Genomic DNA, 15,921 nt, shown 5'->3' on the forward strand with positions numbered 1-15,921 from the left:
TTTATTTAATTATGGTTTAGAAATTATTATAATTAATTTATTTTTTTATCTTAAAATATATTTTAATTAAATTTGGTCTTGCTGACTTGCTCATTTTGACTAAGTCTATCTTATTCTTTTAACTTGGTTTTAATTAAATTTGGTCTTGCTGACTTGCTCATTTTGACTAAAAGTCTATCTTATTCTTTTAACTTGGTCTTTCAAGAGTTGTTGTTATTTTATCTCATTGACCTATTGACTTAGTTTTCGATGATTTTAAGAAACAATTTTTTTATATATAAATACAACATTTCAGAAGATTTTATAGGAGCTCTACCACACATCTCTGCTAGTCTTCTTTATCACTATATGAATTTCATGAGTTATTCTTACTAAAAACTTGCTAATTCTGTTGTCCTAATTACCATCAAGAAGAATATCTTATATCTTGAAGAACTTGTGTATCATGCAGATAAATCTTAAAAGATAATGTTATCACTTATATGAGAATATTAATATTTATGATTATACAAGTTTCAATTTAAAAGATGAATTATGGTTCATGATTAAATAATTTCATCTTACTTGACACGAATTATTTTGGATTACTGTGACTTTCAGAGGATAAAGGCCTAAAAAGAAAAGGGCAAGGGAGTCAAAATTTGGACTTTGGATTGTCTTGTCACATTGACACTGTGTTGATCAGTTCTGAAGCTGACAAATTAGGAGATCCGACATGCACCATGAAACACCAATAAATAAAGAAAATTTCTTGGCCTTTAGTATTTAGCGTAATTATATAAAGCAGTATGGCCTGGTTCATTCAATAATCAATACTCTATCTGTACAAGAGACACATTTTCTAGTGCACTCCGCCAAATTATGGCTCAGATCAATTTTCCTTTGGAATCATCGGTTCTAACTCTAGCTATTAGCTGCTGGAGCTAAATCGTTATATATAATCAATCTCAATGGCATGAACCATATAACATTATAACATCTACTTTAGAATATAGTAAATGATCAATTTTCCTTTGGAATCATCGGTTCTAACTCTAGCTATTAGCTGCTGGAGCTAAATCGTTATATATAATCAATCTCAATGGCATGAACCATATAACATTATAACATCTACTTTAGAATATAGTAAATTAAAAATAGCTTTTGCCTATTAAGAGTTACATTTTTCTAGCATAGTGCTTCCCCAAACAAGTCATGGCTTCTATTGTGTCCACTTTGTCAACTTCATTGGCTACACTCTCCTTGAATTCTGGTGTCAGAACAACCACCACTCGCCAAATGAAGATCCTATCCACAATTGTAAGACAAATATTGTTTACTTAATTGATCAAAATAAGTTTTCTATCTTGGAGGGGAATGTCATCATTGTTTAATACCATTTGTTACTTTATGTAGGGAAGCAATATGTTTAGTTTGGTGGGCTAAAACTCGTGAATGAAGTCCAGTTGAAAAGGGCAATAAAAACGTCATTTGCACTCTCGGGTGGCTTTGACACTAATCTCTTGCTCCATTCTAATAATTTCACCCATTTTCTTATATTAAATATATAATATTTCGTGTTGGCTTCTCTAGTGTCTTCCATCTACTGGCTGATGGCACAACCAGAAACTGTGCAAATTGTCCAAAGCACAATTGTGAAGCAACTTTCGATTGATGAAGCCCGTGACTCCCCAAACTAAATTTTCATATTTGGGTGCTGTTTCTCTTGATACTGTAAGGCTTCAATTTCCAGCGCTACGTTTTAGTGTATGATAATAAATAAGTAAAGTTTAAGATCATGTTTTATTAATGTAAAAAAAGTTATACCATGAGTACCAACCCGAGCAGGAGACGTAAGCTCGACAATGAATATGGTAAGGACGACATGCTGATGCAAGTTTGGTTATGTGACATATCGATAAACATTGGGATACATGATCGGTAACAAGGGTTGACCAACAAAAATAATTTGGTTGCAAGAAAATTAATCATGACACAACAATCACGGCGATTATCTTATCTGAAACGAACATCCGATTACTAGAGAGGTACGTATTATATAAATACATTAGAATGTCAAGATGAAGTATACTAATTTGATGTCGGAGTTTTTTGACAAGTACTCCCCCAATCCTAGAGGAGAGGAATGCATCATACCACCAAACATCTGAAACGGCGAAGGATAGGAAATCTCGTCTGAACACATCAGCATCTAAGCTATTTCAGGTGAGAACACATTGAATCAATAAAAAGTCACTATCAGTAATTTTTAAGATAATTATTATAAAGTCAACAAATTTTAACATTTATGATAATTTATGATTGGATGATAGTAAGTGGTTAACTACATCACCTGTTATTCTGTTAAGTACATCACCTATTAACAATACTAATATATGCAGAAGATGCATTGTCATGTGTTTTGGTATGTCTTTTATTTGAACAGGTTGAAATAATGATGGCCTTGAAAGAGAAATTTGATATTTCAATTGGAGAAGGTGGGGCTGAGAACATCTCTACCATTCAAGATGTTGCTGATCTGATTGAGAAGGTGAAGACTTCTTCAACCTAGACCAAAAACTGCAGTCACACCATAGCTTTCGTCACTATACCCACTAGATTTTGACAAAAAATGATATAGAATGCTCAATTTCTAATAGATTGTCATCTCTACATTTACTCCTTACTTTCCTCAAATAAAAATTGCTCTTTAGTCTTTTGAATTGAGTCAATTAGTTGCTTGAGGTTATAAATTTTCATGTAACAATTATCTACTTGAATTGATAGCTGATACATGTTCAACCTTTGAAGTATATGTATGTAATACGAAGATATTTCGCTGAAATTCTTATGAAATGAGCATTACTTATAGTTGATTTCATATTCCATGTGCTTTTAATAGTTGTAATTTTTATATTCCTCATGAATTTTTCAAACACTATTAGTTCTCTAATGAAATATGGAAGAATAGCCTAGAATGCAAACTAGCTGTGTTGCAAAATGTAAAATAAAGCATTAATAGTAACAAAAGCAGCAAGATATAGTACAATATTATTAAGAGTCTATTTGATATATACTATTTAGAAATTATTTTTTACAGAAAATAAAAAGTATATTTTCACGAAGAAATTTTTAAACATACTTCTAAAACTTATACCAAAATAGACTCTAATTAGCAAGCTTCATTGAATTCTACAGATAGAGATTTGAGGGTACATAATTGATATATTTACAAGAGCCAAAGAGTGAAAGAAAGAAAAATAAAACCATATTTACAAATATATACAGAATCGGGCTTTCTACTATGTTACATATATATCCCCAGAATCCCATGAAGCGTTGGCTGAATCTGCTGAAAGACGCAGCAATATCACCTGAGCCATTTTATTGGTAGTTACCATATAGCATATATATAATAATAATAAGGTTGCATGCATTATGATATGATTATTCCTTTTGGAAATAGGAATATCTGTTGGCGTATATACAGAAAACGTAAATCTCTCTGCCTCTGCCGAATGATATTGAAATTTGAAAGCAAAACATCTCATTTCCCCTCTCAACAGCGATCCATAGAACTCATAATCACCCTGCGACCAAACCATGAAACAAAAAGAAAAGTTAGACACAAAAGAAGAAAAAGAAAAAGAAAAAACGGGCATGTTATGTGTGCGATCCTCAACAGGCGTGGAAACTAAAAACAAATAAAAACAAAAATTAGAGAACCAATCGTAGATTGTCGGACTTCTATTCTCGGCACTCTCCGCCGTTGATTTTCTCCTCGTGAACTTCTTGAAATCACCACCTGGCGTCTCCGCTGCCAAAAGAAATACTCACAAAATTTAATATCATATTTATGAGAACACAAGAACCAACAAAGAGAGAGAGAGAGAAAAAAAGTACTATATGTATATATATATATATATATAGAGAGAGAGAGAAGTGTTACGAGTTTTAGGGGTGGTAGGCGCAGAAGAAGAAGCAGAACCGGTTGTTCCGAGACCGCAAGGTGCTCGAACAATGGTGATGCTGCGACTAATCGGCACGTCGGGCGGCGGCGCTGAGCGGGCGGCGGCGCCACCGGCGGGGAAGGAGTTATACTTTCGGAGCTTGCCCAGACCCGTTTCCGGTGTGGGACCCGCCAACGTTTCGTCCCAAAGTTTGTCAAGAAAACCCATAATAATATATGTATGTAATAATAATAACAACTATATATTATGCCTTGTTTACTTGTTGTCGCAGCTTGCAACACAGAGATGAAAGATGGAGGGAACGAAACGAAGAGACGACAGAGAAAAGAAGAAACAAAGTTTATTTATTTATTATTATTATTTTACTTTTATTTTTATTTTTATATTTTTTTTGTGTTGGAGTGTGAGGGATACTTATAATGACGAGGATAGAAGGAAGAGGATGAGGACGAAGAGTTGATTAGTTTAATTATCGACAGACAGCTATGTTGGCGTGTAAACTTAGCTCCGCCTTATACGCCTTTCTTTTCAGCCACTATTCAATTGCCTCAAACTAATTTTGCATATTTTCATTTTTCCATTTCCTATATATATTTCATTTCATCACCTGTCTCATCTTTCTTTTTTAGAAGAATTCAGTTGTCAAATTATTATAAAATAATAAAAAAACTCTTGAGACGTGTAGCATATGTTGGTTATTATTGACTTTATCACATGCATTTGGATAGGCTAATAAAATAGTAGAATATATTTGTGAAATTGTAAATTGCAACATGGATTAATTAAATCACATTAGTGAGCCGAGGAAGAGAGCTGGTAGCGAGCCACCAACTTAATTAGACCCAAAATTATTGGAAGGAGATGAGAATTAATAAGAGTGAGTGAGTGAGTGAGTGAAAGTAGAAAGAGATGGTTTCATTTTCAACTCAACATTTATGATGTGTTTGGATGAGAAATTTTGATAGGGTAATTTATTTATTTGAAGAATTTCAAATTTCTTGAGGTAAAATGCTTTGTTTGGATGAGGAATTTACAAAGAATTTGAAATCCAAACATTTGTGAAATTCCTTAAAATAGTAAAATTTCAAATTCTCCAAAAAATGGGATAATTTGAAATTCCTCATATTTGTTTTTCTTATTTCACCTATATATTTTATCTTATCTCTTTATTCTTTTAATTATTGAATATTCAAAAATATTTTTAAAATTATTAAATATTATCTTATATTAATTTTTAAAATTATTAAATATTATCTAATATTAATTTTTAAAATTTTTAAATATTTAAAAATGAATTAATATTTATTTTTATAAAATTTAATTTAAAAATCTCAACATATAAATATATTTTTAAAATTAGTTTTACTATGATGGAATCAAATTATCATATTCAACTTAACAATTTAAAATTTAAGAAATTTGAATTGACTCATCCAAACAAAATATTTTAAGAATGATAGAAATTGAAATCAAAGTAATTCAAATACCAAGAATTTAAAATTTCTTGAATTTGTAAAATTCCTCATCCAAACACACCCTTAAGTCACACCTACAAGTCAATTGGATAAGTTCCCACCAAATCAGGGATCACTCCATCCTACCTCTGCGCCATAATCTTACCATATCCCTAAACAATTCTAAAATCTAATGTGCTTTTTTAGTAAGTAAACTCATAAAGAAAACTATAAGGTTTATTTTAATTAATATGATAATTGAATTTTTTTTAAGTATCCTGTGAATTTGAATCTTGATCATGTCTATGAAACTATGAATAAACTTGTTTTTTTATATACAGAGAAATGAATAAACTTGTTGAGAGAAGACAAAGTTTTAGTAATTAGGTTTCAAAAAGAATTAATTTATAATTATTGATTATGAGATTAAAAAAATTTACAATATCATTTTTTATCTATATTTTCTATCACGTTATTTATTATTTAATCAATAATGGGGAGCTAATATTGTACAAATTGTGATATACTAATTATTTTCAAAAAAAAATTGCAAATGATGATAAAAAAGAATTATGTTTTGATACTATATACCTTGTATTAATTTTTACAGCCTCATTATTGTCCGATGTTAATTTTTCATGATAAAAAGAAAAAAAAGGCGTGCATTCGATTATGTAATATCGAAGACTTTTCATATACTACTCCTAAGTTGTTTTCTTGCACTAAGTCATTATTAAAAGATGGATCTTTTTTCTCTCTTGTTTTCTTGGTCGTGGTTATCTTGTAATATATTGGGTATGTTGTTAACATCATAATAGAGTAAACTTAAGTGTCGGTCACTTCCGGCTTTACTCGTAGATGTCTCTCATCTTAAAGGACCCCACCTTAGACTTATATTTTCTGTGTTTTTATGTATGACAATGAATCCCTTAAGATTTTAGGGTCGTTGTTGCCACCAATAAGGTACTTAGTTTGGTAATTATGATATAGACAGCCACAATAACCTATTGTTACCAATGTTACAGTAGCAGCTTATTTTATATTGTGGAGAGAAATAATCTATTATTGTTTTTTTTTTAATAATGAATGTAAAACATTAAATAGTTTTTTTTTAATGATTTTAGGAAGTAATACAAACTCTAATAAAATTGATTCTCTTACACTTCTCTTCTTTTCAATAGGGTCAAACAAACAAAATTGATGAATAAAATGATACATTATAAAAAAGTTAATAATATGTTGAGGATTTTCAGATAAAATATTATTGTCACTACAAGAAAAAAAACTATTTTGTGGAGGTTTTTATTTTGATTTGCGGAAATTTTTACCTTTTGCAAATTAATCTGTGAAGGTTTTTAAGACCTCCATAAATATATTCATCACAACCTTTTTGCAGAGGTTTACAGTGATCTCCGACACCTGATTATATTTATATTGTGGGATTTTTTTGTGTGGAATTGTTGACTATTATTTTGCAGAGGTTTCAAACTTCCTTTATTTGCAGTGGTTTTGTTGTGGGGATTTAAAATCTCCCTTCACTAGTGGAAAAAAGGCTTTTAAAATCGGTTATTTTTTACTTTTAAAATTGGTTGTGGAACCGATTTTAAAAGAGCCGATTTAAAAAAGGTGAACTTTTAAAATCGGTTATTAACCGATTTTAAAAATAGACTTTTAAAATCGGTTATCTTATAACCGATCTTAAAAGTCTTGACTTTTAAGATCGGTTGTTTCATAACCGATCTTAAAAGTTAGACTTTTAAAATCGGTTGTTTCATAACCGATTTTAAAAGTCAAGACTTTTAAGATCGGTTGTTTTATAAAGATCGGTTGTTTTATAACCGATCTTAAAAGTAGTGATTTTTTTTTGTATGTTTGACTTGTTTTAAAAGTAGTGATTTTTTTTCTGTAAAAGTAAATTCATAAGGAATAGAACTAAATTCACTATTAATAGCTCTGGACTTAAAAACTAAATGAGTGAACACTTGATCACATATTATACTAGTTTAAGTAAATTCATAAATATATTCTCAAAATTGAACGAACAATAGTTAATACATATGGATAGATCAGGAGTCCTAACTCTGGACATGTAGAACAACTATCTTAAAAATGAATAATTGACTTTACTCAAATCAAGAATACAACTTAAATGATACCAATCTTGTTGGCTACATCCAAGGCATCGTAATCTGAAGTCAATCTAACATAGGCTTTCTTGGTTCCATCCGGCCTGCAATAAAGAAAATAACCAGGTTGGTAAAAGCACCAAATAAACATCACTACTTAATATAATAATATATGCAATACTCATAAAATAGCAAACACAACAACATAACTTCATTATATAGTTTTAGTTGATTCATCATTACATCGTTATTGTGAATATACTTCTGAAGACACATGAAAATACTTTCCAGTAACCACTGTAAGTTAAACAACTAGTCTTATATGAATTCGATTGTTTTCCAATAATTCAAATTTACATGAAGCAAATCTATATACATAGTCATTAGCATTACCTGATCAAAGTGTTAACTTTCTTGGCCTGAATGTCATACATCTTCTTCACAGCATCTTTAATTTTCTTTTTGTCCGCACGGAGGTCAACAATAAAAACCAGCGTGTTGTTATCCTCAATTTTCTTCATCGCAGGCTCAGTAGTCAATGGAAATTTAAGAATTTGATAATGGTCCAGCTTGTTCCTTGGAGGTGCACTAATACGAGGGTACTTGGGGTTTCTTTCCTTCTTCAATGTCTTTGGCCTGTGAAACGTAACTGATGTCCTGATCTTCTTAGCTTTCTTTTTAAAAACTTGGCCACCTGATTTCATAGCCTTGGCTGTCTTTAAGGCCTGAGCTTTGGGATCAGCCTTTTTAGCATTGTCCACTGCCCAAGAGAAAATAAAAGTAATTCCACTGTTAGCATGAATCAAGCATTCTTTTTTCTCCACATTAGCTGATAACATGATGCATATATAACAATTCACTAAACCAACAAGAATATCAAACAAGCAAAAAAGGTGATCAGTTTCAATCATAAATTGGCAAAGAAAACTAGGGCATTTCTTAAGATAATACTCGGGAAGGTATTGCAAATTTAATAGCAAGGAACACAAGATACTTATGCAATCATGTCCAATACTACAGAACTCAACATGTAGCACCATCATTTGTCAAAATCTCAGCAAAGAACAACCACTGCAAACACAATAGTATACATGACAAAGAATATATTCTTCACCCATTTTTTAAATTGGGCATACATATCCATTCAGTTCTTAAGCACACACTGAAATTCAAGAGCCCTATAATCAAAGGAGGGTAGGGTAGGAAAACAGAACCAAAAAACTACACTGCATTTACCATACGCACCATATGGACGGACCAAGTAACCAACATCAGCAATCGGGATATCTTTTGTACACTTAGCACAAAGCATATCATTACTAGCATCCAATTTTTTCAGCAAATAAAACACAAATATCAACATTACATACATGAACAGCTAGATAGATAAATAATATTAAAGAAATGGACATTAAGTAAATAATGCAAGACTCACCTTTAGCAGGAGCCATTGCAGTCACTCACCTACAAAAGTAAGACAGCAGAAAGCTTTGATGGATGAACCCTGTCCAAACAATGTGTCAACTGTTGAATACAGTAGCTCACGTTTTCAGGGAGGCTAATAGATGTGAGATGCTTTGCCCAACATGTTTTATAAAAACAAATGAATAAAAAAAAATTGTATATGCTTAAAATTAATTTATGCATAAATTTAAAATAAATTTTTGAATAAATAAATTAATACAAAAAAAATGTTTCCTTATACTCCTGCATTTATGTTTATGATTGAAATGATAAGGTTTTAGGTTTAGAGGGAGAGAACAGGGACAAAATACTATGAAATTGGTATTGATTTGATATATGATACGGTTTTTTATTATTTATGAGATAAAACTATCCCTGCCCTGTTATGTTTTGCGTTAGTTCAAACAGAGCATTTCAAAGATTGAGAGTAACTAAAAAGCAAATATAAATTGAAATATATACCTTATTCAATAAGAATACAACATAAGCTGCTCTTGTTGTTTTGCGTTAATTCCTGTTTGATGAACGCAAGAGAAAAAAGGCAGTGAAAGAAAGCACAGTCACAGTGAGAGAGGCCTTTTCAAAAAATTAAGGTTCACTCCTCTTCTCAGCGAGGCACATCATTTCCGCGCCCACACCAAATCAAAAAAGCACTCCTCAGTCTCGCTCCTCTCACTCCACTCCATTGACAATTAACAGAAGAAAAAAAAAGAAAAGAAAAAAAGAAAAAGTGGTAGTTGCGTTGCGACGATGGAGGAAGAAGAAGACCAACAGAAGCTTTCATCAACAAAAACGAAGCTCTAGTGAGGGTCACATATACTCCCTCGCCGCAACCAAATAAAAACATTCGCGTTTGCAAGGTTTTAGTGAAAGCCATCGTGAATGGGTAGAAACCCTAAGCACGAATGAAGGAAAGGGCAACAACAAGCTTAAAAACGAACCTGAAGTCGAATAGATAGCTGCCTCTTTGTGAACCTGGACGAACGAAATTGATAGTGGAGGCCGAAATTGTAGAAACGTAAAAAGGAACATAGAAAGGAAAATCGATTATCATAGCTTAGTTATAGGATATTTAAGATCGGTTATCCAGGAACCGATTTGGTATGTTACATACAAAATTGGTTCCTACATAACCGATCTTAAAAGTAGTAAAAGAGACATGATTTAAAATCAGTTAAAATGTAAATGATTTTAAAAATATTTTTTAAAATCGGTTATATTTGAACCGGTTTTAAATGTATACCTTTTAAGATCGGTTCTTAAATAACCGATCTTAAAAGTACTTTTAAGATCGGTTAAATTTTAACCGATCTTAAAAATGTTCATATTATTTACAAAACTGTCACCGCGTCACTTTTAAGATCGGTTACCTTGTAACCGATCTTAAAAGTCCGATTTTAAATCCAATTTTTGCACTAGTGCTTTTTACCATTATTTTTTGTGTGGGGGTTATATCCTCTTCAATTTATGGCGATTATGTTGTAGAGGTTTTAAACCTGTCCTTCGCGGGCATTATTTATTTTGTAGGGTTACTACCTTATTTTGCTTGTATTATTTCTAATCCCCTAAATACAATAATTTATTTAGTAATTAGAAATCCATGTACATGACAATGTATGTCACCATTTGAGGTGCTTATATTTTTGTGTCAACAATATTTATTTGTGAATTTCTTTCAAATATTTTAATTGTGACAAAAGACATGACAAACTTTTACCAAAGTGCTCATATATATATATATATATATATGAGGAGGGATCATTTTATTTTAGGAGTAAGTCTACCTAGACTTACTCTGTTCAATAACTCATATTGTATATCAAATTTTATTGATCTAATAATTTAATTTAAAGTTCTTGTTGAGAACCTAGGGGGGTTACCACACATCACATGTCTCAACATTGGTGAGATATTATCCGTTTTGGGCCCAAGCCCTCACGGATTTGCTTTTAGACATCACCCAAAAGGCTTCTTAACCAATGGAGACAATTGTGTGTATATAAACCCATGTCCAATGGAGACAATTGTGTGTATATAAACCCATGTCCATCCTTTTGTTTAAACGATGTGGGACTTTGCTTGCATCCCAACAATCCTCCCCTCAAACAAAGGACCACAGTTTACCCCTTCTCCTGCAGCGAAAACTATGAGTATTATCCGATGGTGGCCCCACAAAGCTCACTCACGCTCAGTTCTTAATGCATAAATCAAATCTGTAAATTTTTAGAAAATTTGAAAATCATTTGATACTTCATTTCATTAATTCGAATCAATGTATAAAATAATTTTATGATTATCCGTCAATTTGAACTAATAAAATGAAGTATCAAATGATTTTCAAATTTTCTAAAAATTTGCATATTTGATTTATGCATTAAAAACTTTAAATTGAACGGTTGGATCGTTGAAATTTGATGTAGAACATGAGTTATTGAATGAAGTAAGTCTAGGTAGACTTACTCCTGGAGTAAAAGGACCCCTCTTCTATATATATATATCATGTATAAAACGTCCCATTCTCAAAATCACCATTGTAACATAAAAGTAATTTAAACTAAAATGTAATTACAACTTCAAATCCATAATTACTCAAAATCCATAATAGACTAAATATAGTTTCATCCTAAAAAAATCATAAACACACTAAATGTTGTTGGCACCGGATGATCCTCTTGTACCCAAAGGAAACTCAGGCTTATTTGCATCACCAGTTTGCTGAAATGATAAACGAAAAATATTTAGGTGAAATAATCAATGACATTAATATATGATAGCAATGTTAAAAGAAAAGAGGTGGGGACCAACCAAATACAAAGAGAAACATATGAGAGATCAAATAACGTCCAAACCAGAAAATAATTTAGAATATATGAGTTAAGTTTTAAAAAGGGAAGTACGGTTCAATGTTTTTATAGAATATATGAGTTAAGTTTTAAAAAGGGGAAAACATGCAATTGAGGGAAAACATGTCTTTTTCATAATTCTGATTTCGTTTGGCGTCCATGCACCATGCTTTATGTCCTTTGTTGACCAAAAACTGTTGCCAACTGCAGCATTAAAAGGAGCAGCCACACTTAAAGTAAGATCAAGATGCAAGAACAGATTGAATGGGGGAGTTCCTATCTTGCCCCTTGAAGACAACAATGATTTAGACTTTGACTTTGAAAAAGGCAGATCCATTCTTGCACAGGGTGCTGAGTTATATGTAGAAACACCAGAAGGTACAGTTATGATGCAGCCCTGTTATGCAACAAACTTAATAGTTAACTCTCTCATTCTCTCTCTTGGTATTTTTCTAATTTTTTTAAAATTTTCATTATAATCATTTATTTTACTCCACAACTAATTTTTCTTGTGCATCGCACGAAAACACATACTAATTAATATATAAAGGACATATTATACCTATACTAATATATAAAGAAAATACTTCCTTTAATAATCAGTTTTGGTCTCCATCGTTTATTAGATCATCGTACTTTTCGATTATTAAGAAAATTAAATTAAAAATGAAGACTTTTTTATGACTATCATTTTCTTTTAATAACCACTCACTTCATTATTATTATTTTATTTTATTTTAAAAATAAATTTTAAAAGATATGATGTGTTTCTTTTCTCTCTAGTATATCTATATCTCTACTAAATATAAAGGAAATATTTCCCTAGATGAATGTTTTGGTCTTCACTTTTTGTTAGACCATTCTAATCCATAATGTCTAAGAATCTATACTAAAATTAAGGTAATACTTCCTTGATAAATGTTTTGGTCCCCACTTTTTATTAGATCATTCTACTCCCTAATTACTAAGAATAAAATGGAGAAAATTGGAAAATCAAGAGTTTTCTTTAGTAATCCACATTACAACCTCTCATCCTTTTTAAATAACCACTCCCAACCATTCTATCCACTCAATTAATTCACTTTTTATTTATTTTAATTTTTAAAAAATAGAAAGATACAAAAAATGCTTCTTTCTTGTTAATCTATAATTTATAATAAAGACAATGAGGATCGATTTTTCTTAAGACATGTTTACTCTTTAATAATTATAAATTTTCTTTGTTTGTTATTTTCACACGCCTTTTAATAATCACAATTCTCCTTTAACTAAAACTATTTTAATGTGTAAACACAAAAATATAAATTGAGTCAACTCTCTTTGTATTATAATTGTTAAAATATGTGTATTAAAAAGGAACTTATTTTTTATTATTAATTTTATGTTTTGTTAAAATAAAATACACAAATGCACAAAATGTTTTAACTCCACTAATATATAGAGAGGAAATACTTGTCTTAATAATTACTATTTTAATATTTAGTTTTTATTAGACTATTCTACTTCTTAATTGTTAACAAAAATTAGAAAATTAAAACTTTTTTAACCTTTCGTGTTACAACCTCTTATATTCTTTAAATAATTACTTACAAATTGTAACACTATCAATTCATAATCCTATTATTTTATTTGATAGTTGTTGTTGAGAACTTGGACCATATTATCATGAGAGCAAGTTGATCTCTGGAAGGCTAGACTACTAATAAGTAGAGTCAGCTCAGAAAAGATATAAAAGGAATTTTTTTTAAAAGTAAGCTCAAAACTTAAGTTTTCAAGAACTTTAGAGATAAGCTAGAGAGAGTTCCTCTCGTTCTTCTCCCTTCATTCTTTTTTGATTCTTACTAGAACCACTACAAAAAATATGCAATTTAGCGACCACCAAAATCGGTCGCTAAATTGCAAAAATCGGTCGCTATTTACCTTAGCGACCGAATTTAATCAGTCGCTAAAACCCTGGTCGCTAAGCTATTTATTTAGCGACCAAAATTTTTGGTCGCTAATTCGGTCGCTAAATAGCGACCGAAATTTTCGGTCGCTAATTCGGTAGCTAAATGGTTGAGATGATTTTGGCCGCTGAAGTATATGAGACCAAATTAGTGACCGAATAAATCGGTCTCTAAATCGGTTGCTAAATATTTATTTTTTATTTTATTAAATTTTATAGACTTCGCAAATTTGGTCTCTATGAACCACTCATATTTGGCCTCTTAAAGATTTTATTTCACAATACTTAAGTTTGTAGCATGTTATGTCCTTAATTACACAATTTTTGGAAACTTCCCAGAAGGTCACTCATCCCTATATTACTCCAAGTCAAGCACGCTTAACTGTGAAGTTCTTATGAGATAAGCTACCGAAAAGCTAATGCATGTTGTTAGTATAAGTAGTACAAATTAATTCATTTAAGTCATCCTCAACTATCCAATCTCATACTTATATTATTTTTGGATCCTTATCATTTTGGTATATCCGGACCGTTATAAATATATAATAATATATATAATAATTATATTACTACTAATAATAATTATATTATATTTAATTAATTTTTATTTATATATATACTTACTTTTATAATTAAAAATCTACTTATTTCTATTTAAAATTAATTTTATGATACAATTTAAATTATTTATTATAAATTTAAAAGTTTAAGTAATAATTTATATATTTTAAAATGAGAAGGGTTATAATAACACTGGTATAACTTTTATACTAAGTATTACACCGTTCAATAAATTTATATTAAATATGAATTTTGTAAATCCAACTGATAGATTGAAAGTTCATATCACTTTATATGTTTATATCAATTTTTGTTAAAATTAATCAATAACTTAAAAGTAATCAAAGTGCTCATATTTTATTTGAAATGAATATATTACGTCAATTTTGTTTTACTAGAATAAAGTATCAAATCAGCTTGAATTCATATAAGATTCTGTATATATTATCTAAAATTAGCAACCGAATAGAATTACATCACTAATTGTAACTAATATTTAGCGATTGAATTTAATTCTGTCACTAAAAAAATAAAATTTTTGATTTAGAGATCGAATTCAATTCCGTCACTAATTTTAACTAATATTTAGCGACCGAATTTAATTTCGTTGCTAAAAAAATCAAAAAATTTTGGTTTAGCGACCGAATTAAATTCTGTCGCTAAATTTAACTACTATTTAGCGACCGAATTCAATTCTGTCGCTAATTTTAACTAATATTTAGCGACCGAATTCAATTTCGTCGCTAAAAAATCAAAATTTCTAATTTAGCGATCAAAATAGAGACCGAATTCAATTTCATCGCTAATTTTAACTATTATTTAGCGACCGAATTAAATTTTGTCGCTAAAAAAATCAAAATTTATAATTTAGCGACCGAAATAGCGACCAAATTCAATTCCGTCGCTAATTTTAACTAATACTTAGGGACCGAATTCAATTCCGTCGCTAATTTTAACTAATACTTAGAGACCGAATTCAATTCCGTCGCTAAATTTAACTACTATTTAGCGATCGAATTCAATTCCGTCGCTAAATTTAACTACTATTTAGCGACCGAATTAAATTTCGTCGCTAAAAAAAATCAAAATTTATAATTTAGCGACTGAAATAGCGACCGAACTCAATTCCGTCGCTAAATTTAACTACTATTTAGCGACCGAATTAAATTTTGTCACTAAAAAAAATCAAAATTTATAAGTTAGCGACCGAAATAGCAACCGAAATAGCGACCGAATTCTATTTTGTCGCTAAATTTAACTATTATTTAGCGACCGATTTCAATTCTGTCGCTAATTTTAACTAATATTTAGCGACCGAATTAAATTTCGTCGCTAAAAAGTTCAAAATTTATAATTTAGCGACCGAAATAAAGATCAAATTTAATTCCGTCGCTAAAAAAAATCAAAAATTTATAATTTAGCGACCGAAATAGCGACCAAATTAAATTTCGTCGCTAAATTTAACTACTATTTAGCGACCGAATTCAATTTCGTCGCTAATTTTAACTATTATTTAGCGACCGAATTAAATTTCGTCGCTAAAAAAGTTCAAAATTTATAATTTAGCGACTGAAATAG

At 30.4% G+C, this 15,921-nt stretch overlaps 2 protein-coding genes across 6 annotated transcripts; both read right to left on the minus strand.

Moving 5' to 3' along the window:
* Positions 1 to 3,141: 3,141 nt before the first annotated feature.
* Positions 3,142 to 4,367, minus strand: LOC109809467 (Dormancy/auxin associated family protein). 2 transcript variants are annotated; one of them, XM_020372794.3, is made up of 3 exons: positions 3,929 to 4,367; positions 3,725 to 3,796; positions 3,142 to 3,569 (listed from the first exon to the last, which is right to left on the minus strand). In XM_020372794.3, exons 1-3 carry the CDS (start codon positions 4,155 to 4,157, stop codon positions 3,565 to 3,567), a joined length of 306 nt encoding a protein of 101 aa, XP_020228383.1. In that variant the 5' UTR covers positions 4,158 to 4,367; the 3' UTR covers positions 3,142 to 3,564. The 2 variants fall into 2 exon arrangements, with proteins under 2 accessions (XP_020228383.1, XP_020228382.1); XM_020372793.3 differs by having other exon boundaries at positions 3,706 to 3,796; positions 3,929 to 4,363.
* A 3,039-nt stretch (positions 4,368 to 7,406) lies between these two features.
* On the minus strand, positions 7,407 to 10,090 carry LOC109792215 (large ribosomal subunit protein uL23). Of its 4 annotated transcripts, none has more exons than XM_083074845.1 (5): positions 9,936 to 10,090; positions 9,457 to 9,508; positions 8,966 to 9,054; positions 7,924 to 8,290; positions 7,407 to 7,634 (listed from the first exon to the last, which is right to left on the minus strand). In XM_083074845.1, the coding sequence occupies exons 3-5, from the start codon at positions 8,979 to 8,981 to the stop codon at positions 7,550 to 7,552; spliced, it is 468 nt and encodes a 155-aa protein (XP_082930971.1). In that variant the 5' UTR covers positions 8,982 to 9,054; positions 9,457 to 9,508; positions 9,936 to 10,090; the 3' UTR covers positions 7,407 to 7,549. The 4 variants fall into 4 exon arrangements, with proteins under 4 accessions (XP_082930971.1, XP_082930970.1, XP_082930972.1 ...); XM_083074844.1 differs by having other exon boundaries at positions 8,966 to 9,034; positions 9,936 to 10,089; XM_083074846.1 differs by lacking the exon at positions 9,936 to 10,090 and having other exon boundaries at positions 9,457 to 9,926.
* Positions 10,091 to 15,921: the final 5,831 nt, after the last annotated feature.

Source organism: Cajanus cajan, chromosome 5, assembly GCF_000230855.2.
Source record: "Cajanus cajan strain Asha chromosome 5, NIPB_CcT2T_4, whole genome shotgun sequence".
Lineage (NCBI taxonomy): Eukaryota > Viridiplantae > Streptophyta > Magnoliopsida > Fabales > Fabaceae > Cajanus > Cajanus cajan.

Bases quoted from the DNA above. Each gene is read 5' to 3' on its own strand.
- LOC109809467 (XM_020372793.3), bottom strand. From the start codon at position 4,157: ATGGGTTTTCTTGACAAACTTTGGGACGAAACGTTGGCGGGTCCCACA. The intron at 3,797-3,928 runs GTAACACTTCTC...TTCTTTTGGCAG, and splicing joins GCCTACCACCCCTAAAACTC to CGGAGACGCCAGGTGGTGAT. The intron at 3,570-3,705 runs GTTCTCTAATTT...GTTTGGTCGCAG, and splicing joins AGTCCGACAATCTACGATTG to GGTGATTATGAGTTCTATGG.
- LOC109792215 (XM_083074845.1), bottom strand. The intron at 7,635-7,923 runs GTAATGCTAATG...TCTTTATTGCAG, and splicing joins AAAGTTAACACTTTGATCAG to GCCGGATGGAACCAAGAAAG.